Source organism: Nelumbo lutea, chromosome 5 (assembly GCF_056320005.1).
Source record: "Nelumbo lutea isolate HS-2025 chromosome 5, American lotus-T2T, whole genome shotgun sequence".
NCBI lineage: Eukaryota > Viridiplantae > Streptophyta > Magnoliopsida > Proteales > Nelumbonaceae > Nelumbo > Nelumbo lutea.
In genome coordinates this window covers 57538755-57546890 of record NC_142688.1, presented here as the reverse complement: position 1 = coordinate 57546890, position 8136 = coordinate 57538755, and the positions used below count along the sequence as shown (strand labels likewise).

Here is an 8136-nt window from a genome sequence, read left to right as displayed (position 1 = left end):
AATAAAATACTTATTTATCAATATTGTAGATGTAAATTTATAAACGAAAATTTTACATATTTATAATGTCATGCTTTTAATATATATTGGGCCATAAACTTGGATAAAAGTTCATTATCTAAAAATATATTTATAAATTCTTTCAAATCGATCAGTGGCACCCCACCCCATGAAAATGAAAAATAAAAAATAAATAAACTTAAAAAGAAAACTGTTATTTACAGAGGAGCCAAAGGTGTAAACATAAGTCTTAGGCTTTCTCTTTCTCGGACGTTTTCTCAGGCTCTTTTCAAACTCTGACTTAATCTCTTCCATTACATCTAGCCCAAGCCCAGCCTGGGTTAAGCTTTTACTGGACCTGGGTTGATAAACTTAAGCCTGAGCTCAGGTTGGGCCAGGCCAGCGTGAGAGGTTTAATTTATTTTTTACCTTTAGGATTAGGATTGGGCCTGAGTTGACCTTCGACCAGACGAATCGGCACCCCAACCTCTGTGTTTCTTTCTCTTATTCCCACAAATCAAACAAGGTACCAATCTTTCATTTTCTTCTCCCTTCCACATTCTTGATTTGGAGAAATAGTAAATTAAATTAACATAAGATCAATCAATAAATTGTGATATCAAAGGACAAATCCTTTTATTATATTTTACGTAGTTACTTCAAATAGTTTAGTGTGGCCTTAAGAGACCCACATAATGCTTCATGCAAAGTTGCCACAGGAAGGGTGCATCGGCATTCTCATCACTGCAATAGAGGCAAGGGTGCTGGTGGCTGAAACCTTGTTTCTGTAATTGGTTTTAAATTTGTGCCCTTTCAATACTAATTCTACTGCATTACTGAACGCTCCACATGCTTTTTTACCAGAACTCACGTCTTCAGACAACTCGTTTGCCTGGCAGCCGCTCAGTAGAATGCCTGCATCAGGATGTTTGGGCTTGATGAGAAGCTCACGTTGTAGGAACTTGGCGCTTGCTTCACTGCCGAAGACCTCGCACAGGTGGGTGCCGATATCTGCTGAGTCGATGCCACTGAGTGAAGCGAGGTTGTTCAGGACGGATTCTGAAGGGATGGCCCTCGGATGATGCGAAGGCGACGTTGCGTTGGCGACGGTGGAAGGGCCAATTTGCTCTTTCACTCTGTCAATGAGGCCACCACTGTGGCAAGAGTCTGAGAGGAAGGTGAAGCTTGCTCCCTCTGGCAGCCGGTTCACAAGGAGCCGAAAATTGATGTCTTTCAACCATGTTCATCATGTTGGTTTCGATCAGTAGTTGAAGCATTAATTCTGCAATAGGTTTTCTATCTATGCAACAATATTCAAGTACCGGATGACCCAACTCTCTCTTTCTCTCACACACAATTAATACCCACTTTTTTCAATACATTTGCAACGATTATTTTATATTTTGTGATGCGGTGGCGTGCAAATGCATCGGACCACATTTAAATCAGGGTTATCGAATCCAATCGAACACTTAGATCTGATCTGATTCGAAGATCTAATCGGATCCGATAGGTAAGGATTTGAATTCGAATCCGATCTGGAAGTTGGGTCTTTGGATATAATCCGTTTGATTTATTTTCTTTAAAAATTATTAAAATTATTAAAAGAAAAATAAAAATATAAGTATGTTTTAATTATTTTCATTATATATATATATATATTCTCTAAAAAAATAAATAAATTACATATATATATTATATTTATATAAATATATAATATAATCCAATCATCAAATATAGATAATATGATCCAAATCCAATCCAATTTTTTATCGGATCCTATCATCTAATCCCATCCAAAGATTCAAACGGGAGCAATCCGAATTCGATGAAATAAGCACTAAATTCAAAGGTATAATGATCTATCAAACTAATCTTAATTTCAACCATACTTTAAGGCTTCCTTCATTTTCTTGGAAGGGTGGATTAGTTTTTGGCTTTTACTGAAAAGAAATAAACTTATATTTGTATCTTGGTATAAATGAATCTCGCAAAAGTGAATGATTTCTAAGTCATTTAACTAGACAAGTATTATTCTCCTGAGACGAGGCTTGAGTGCTCTCGACATATATATGGATAAATCAATTATCCATAAATATGTGCAAAAAATTATAAGACTATTATTCCTCAATATTGTCACTTTTTTTTTGGATAAGAAAAGTTTTATACAATTTTACTCGGAGAATAGAAAAAACCAATAAATGCATTTATCCTGTGGGAAACACTTAAAAAGAAATAAGTGCACTTATTATTGAGGTCGGATCTTCTGCCCATGAGAACTCTGCCCATATTTGTCGCAACCACAAATGAAAAACATCTCATCCTCTGCATAGTATTATTGTAAGTAAACATAAAGAGAGTTCTTGTGGACAGGAGATCCCGAATCCTTATTAGGTCCCTCAGCCTCCTTAAAATCTTAATGACTAAAAAGACAAAGTAATAGACTTTTCATTTCAGCATATTCGGTTCGGACATCTGTTATTAAACGGCCATAAGAGGTCACGATTCACATATATGCTAAGGAGTAGGAGCACTTTTGCAACCCCATGCATGGATCGAATCCACTGAAAAAACTTTCGGAACTATGCATGGATCAGATGTATAGTATTGTGGTCCATGAACATCTGAGCAGGCTGATGAATTTTATAAAGGCCATATGATCAGATGGACACATGTAATGATGGTAGCCACGTTGTAAGTTAATTTAATTTGGGGTTGTGTGTCCCCAGACGCCAGACCCCACCCAATCCACCAACAAATTAAATGCCTCCATCTCTAGCTTCTCAGGTATTTATTAATTACGTACCAGTGATGAGATTGAAATCAGAAGGAACAATGGCAATGGCTTCTTCATATTTCCTCCCAGACCGAAAGCGCGTGCCATGGCCACTGTAATGGAACACCAAGACATCCCCGGCCTCAGCTTGGTCAATCATCTGATTCAGAGCCCTCTTGATGTTAGCGCCGGTGGGCGGCTTAACTGAGGAGTCGGGTGCATCGGTGAGGAGCTGGATGTTGCTCGGCTCGAACCCAAACCGCCTCACCAGCACATCTCGCATGGCCACCACATCATTAATGCATCCATGCAACTCGTAAACAAAGTTGGGATTGTTGCACCCCACCAGCGTGGCCAACCTCTTCTTCACCTTCTCCATTAATTCTCGCTCAACAGAGCTTAGCGTTGCACAAACCTTTCAATGATCCCAGATATATATATATATATAGAGAGAGAGAGTGAGTTGTTGGAAAAAGAAATGCTTTTCATTGTTGGAACACACACGCGCAAGGCGGTTTTCTGCTCAAGTCTATTCTGTGCCCACAGAGCTTGTAGAGAAGGCAAAAGACCAAGTCCCAGAAGAGAGCGGAATATGCAAGCTACTGTGTTTTAAGTACCAAAATAATAAATAATATAACATAGAACATGCCATGTGATAGTGTTTAATTAATATTAGAATGGGTCATTTTCATTTAACCCCAATACCAAGTTACCAACCCCTTTATATAATATATTAATATCTTGTTTGTTGTAAGTCCCGCACCGGAGCGGATGGTTGAACCGGTGACTATTCCAATGTCCGACATAAATGACGGTTTTCATGGTTTGAATGGATTAACCGTCCAATTATCCCGTAAAAAGTCTTGCAACATTGGTTTTAGCCCAAATGAAATTAGGAGATATCCCAACTAGGGGTGTGATTGGACTGTCCAATTTGTTCAAATTCATTTTAATTTAGATTGGTTTCAACCCAAACCCAGTCCACATATTGACACCTATATTCTTATCTTATATTAATGGATTGGATATTGGCTTAATCCAACCAAATCCAATATAAATTTATTACAGATGGATCAGGTCCAGTCCAATCTAATAAATATCTTGGACCAAATTGGTCCAATCCACTGTCTTTTTGCCAAAACCGATCCATTGACACTCTTAATCCCAACCCTTGGTGATAAGAGGATCTTTAACTCATTGGAAGGTATTGATCCAAAGCAAAACCCAACGGTTGGACTTGGACCATTCAATTTATGATCTTGACCCACTGATGACTATAGCTAGTCCGAGTCTGACAATTAGCAATCCTAGATAAACTTTGAAAATATCCTATATATTGTTGGTCTAGAACAAGTGGATATCCCAATCCCATTCATTGGTCGATCGAATTTAAGAATTGGGTTAAGTAAGAAGATGGGTGATTAAGCTGATAATCCTATATAGACGGCAAGCAGTGTCCTCATTTGGATTGGAATTGAGTGAATGATATGGAACGCAAGGAACAATTTTCAGAAAAAAAAAATGTAGTGTAGTTAACAAATGGAATATTCCAATGGTACATCATCAATACTACACTATATGCTTGAAATGGAGACGAAGTCTTTTCCAATTGGTGTCGATAACTTATCATCTCTGGCCTTTTCTAGCGTTCCCATACATGACAGCCCATAGAAGAGGCTAAATTAGCACTCTCTGCAATGTCCAAAGCCAGAAGTAACCACCATTAAAGCAAAAAGTAAGAGGCCAATATAATCTCCCAAAAAATGACAGATGGGTTTCGTTATGCTTCAGCAGTTGCTAACGTTACAAGTCAGGTTAGAACTAGGCTGATCAACTTTATATATGCTCCACCTTTCATTGAATTCTTACTTGGGCTCAGCTTGTTTGCGGTTGCCAATTTCATTTGCAATGGTGTAAATGCATGAAAGTGCTACATTCTACCAGCAAAACACTTTACATAAGAAGCAAGATAATGCCCTCCCCTTTTCATATGAGAGAGAATTGATGTGAGAGGAAGCTAAGGTGGTGTAAAATTTGTATTATTAGTGAATGCAAATGAGACAGAAAATATAAATTTTGTTTAAGGTAAGAGTGCAAATGGATGCAAAACTGACTGCTTGCAAAATTTGTGTCCGGTTCAATTTTGCACTATAAACAAACAGACATTGTTAACAAGCTTGCAAATTGATATGAGATAGGTCCAATCTTTTCATTAACCCATGCTATAAGATTCCCCTAAATCAACAAATTCACCACCACATCATGCTTTAGTCAGTTGCTTGTCATAATTATATGATTTCTAAATTTTAGCTTAATTACATTTTCTCTTCTTTATGATTGTTTATTAAGAATAAAAAAAAAGCAATTGATTATTAAAATTGATATATCAAATACTTGTAATAATTCTATTGGTTCCCTAAGAATTAGGATATACATGGATATGTCAGTTATTGTTTTATCCTTTTTAGGAATTCCCAAGTGTCTCCTGTTACTTCACACTTCTTTTTTTGTTTTAAGCCTGATGAGGCAAATTCATTAGTCATATGCTTTGGTCACAGTCCTCAATACAAGAGAGTAGAAAGGAAGGAAAGAGACTCCCGGCATGAATTTGAGAAAGTAAACCTAGGAGCATAATGAACTGAGCACTGAGAGGTTTGGTTCAAGTAAGCTCTGCAATCAGCAATAACGTTTAGTAGTCGCCAAGGAGGAAATTTGTCAGTCTCCAACAAAGATTGAACAATTTGAAGTGCATCCCCCTCAATTTCGACCAAATTCATCTCAAGTTCTAGGATGAATTTTAAAGTTTCAAGTAATGCCAAAGCCTCAGTTTCATCTAGGGATGGCAATTTTCTCCATCCCCGATGGAGACTTGACTTCCTGACCCGATGGGGTCGGTGATGGGGGTTGTTTTGGCGGGCGGGAATGGGGACGGAGATTAATAGGAATCCCTTATCGAGGTCGGGGTCAGGAGTGGAGATTGAGGTCTCCACCTCGCCCCAACTCCGATTGTATGTATATATATCTTTAAATGTTATTTATATTAAATATATATTATTTATAATATATATATATGTCAAAACATATTTAAAACATTATTTACAATTTAAAATTTTTATTTATTTTAAGTAAATTTATTTTTCTAAAAAAATTCAGGGATTCGGGTCCCCATGGAGAATCCATCTCTATCGGGGATCGGGGATGGAAGACAAATTTTATCCCCAACAGAAATCGGAGACGAATATGAAGTGAATTTCAGAATCGGAGGCAAGAACGGGGAATATAAAACCCGCCCAGTTGCCAATATTCCTAATTTCAGCAGTGGAGCATCGTGGTGTTTTAATTGATCTTCCAAACACAAAAGCACCATTAGGATCGCGTATAAGAAAACCTACTCAAGAATTAGCATCTCCTGTAGCAGCATCAAAATTTAGTTTAAACATGTCCATAGGTGGCCTTGTCCAACATCTGTTACGGTCATGGGTTAGAGAGTGCACAGTTAATGGATTGGTATTACTTTGATTCATTTGTTGAATTTGTTCCTCAATTTGTGCATGGACCAGATTAACTACTTGTTTAAAAATTTCGAAAAGTTATGAAAACCTAAGAAGTCAACTACTTGAGTCACGGAGTCAACTACTTGTGACTAACTGAGTGAACTCAAGCAGTCCATTAGTTGAGCAACCAATACTTGTTTAAAAAACTCTGGACGTCACTAATAGTCGACTTCTTAGCTAAAGAAGTCAACTATTTAGTTCCTTAGTGGAATCTTGATTCTAACAGCTAAGAAGTCGACTAGTTAGGTTATCAGTCAACTTCCTGGGGCATTGATTGTCTAACAGCTTGATTCCAATAGCTATCTAAGAACTTCAAGAACTCTTCCCTCTTTGGAATGGATCAATTGAGGAAAACTCATGACTCAATTGATTCAAATGGTCATATTGCTCTTGCTTTGAATCTTTGGTATACAATCTTGGAGAAAAAGAGAAAAACAAGTGATTGAAAAGAAACTAAAAGAGCTTACAAAAAATAAAAGAGAAAAACAAGGAAACCACAAGATAGATTCATAGAGCTTTCCATGAGCTAAAAAGAGAGAAAAGTTTGAGCTTGTTAGCCTTGAGTAAGAAAAATCAAGCCAAAAGCCCTACTAATCCCAAGCTTACATTGTGCCTTCTTGCATTCGAAGATAGTTTGGTTGTATTGGTTTGTCAGCCTTATATGGGCAAAAGATTGTTACTGGTTGTTATCATTGTATTTGTAAGAGAGAGATTACTCTCATGTGGCTGTAGGCATTCTAGCCGAGGATTGTGAGATGTTTAGGCTGTGTTTGGTTTGAAGGAAAAAGTAGGGAAAGGAAGGGAAAGGTAGGGAAACCTTTACAAACCTTGTATAGGTTTTCCTATCTTTCCCTTCCTTTCCCTACTTTTTTCTTTCAAACCAAACATAGCCTTAGGGATTGAAATGTGGAATATGTTTAAATAGCACTCGTAAGTTATCTAAAGATTGTTGGTCATGTTGCCATGTTGGCACCTGTAAGTTCAAGTAAAATGATGGATTGAAATTCAAAACTGGTGTAACTAACAAGAGGTTGTAGGCTAGGAGAGCCAAACCTCTATAAATCTTTGGTGTTCTTATGCTTTCCATTCTTGCACTTATTTGTAATAATCTAATATATCTTGTTATTTATCTTGCAACACAACACTCACACTAAAGCATATTAATAGAATGGGTCAAAGATTTTATTTCTGAAGCAACTTCGAAAGGTAAGCAGATTAACTGGACAGAGAAGGCTACAGAGACTGGTAGAAGGTATGTGATAGAATGTAGGAAGAATGCCAAGGGCTCATTCATAGCCCTATGGAATTTTTTGCAAAGAACAGAAAACAACTAGTATGCTTTCCAGAAGGCAGAAACAACAAAGGGTGGAAGGATGTGACTGCAGATTTTCAAGCTTTTTTGGATTGCAAAGAAGCAAATGTTGAAGAAAATCCTAGAAGGACTGAGGATGATGAGGAGTCTTTCAAGATAGAGTTCAGTAATACCAATATGGAGCAGGAGATGGTGACTATAGCACAGAATATCAACAACCCAACAGTGTTGGTAAATGCTAAAAAGGAACTCTGGGCCAGTAAATGGGTGGTGGTTGTAGAGAAAACTGTTACAGATTGGAAGAAGGTAGGAGATCTACTGATACATAAGTTTAATCTGAAGAAGTTGTTTGTGTTAACCCCTTTTAACAGTTGCAAGGTTGTGATTGATTTCTGTGATAACAAGATGGAAATCACAATTATAAATATTCGAGACGGTTTGGGGTCTTTTACAATATTCAAATGGACACCATCATCTTGTTCAAAATCTTTCTC

The 8136-nt window shown here is 37.3% G+C and overlaps 1 protein-coding gene across 1 annotated transcript; it reads right to left on the bottom strand.

Annotated features, from left to right (window-relative positions):
* Positions 1-611: 611 nt before the first annotated feature.
* On the bottom strand, positions 612-3179 carry LOC148852588 (metacaspase-9-like). The gene is made up of 2 exons (XM_088947892.1): positions 2807-3179; positions 612-1230 (listed from the first exon to the last, which is right to left on the bottom strand). The coding sequence occupies exons 1-2, from the start codon at positions 3153-3155 to the stop codon at positions 701-703; spliced, it is 879 nt and encodes a 292-aa protein (XP_088804018.1). The 5' UTR covers positions 3156-3179; the 3' UTR covers positions 612-700.
* Between the last annotated feature and the right edge of the window lie 4957 nt (positions 3180-8136).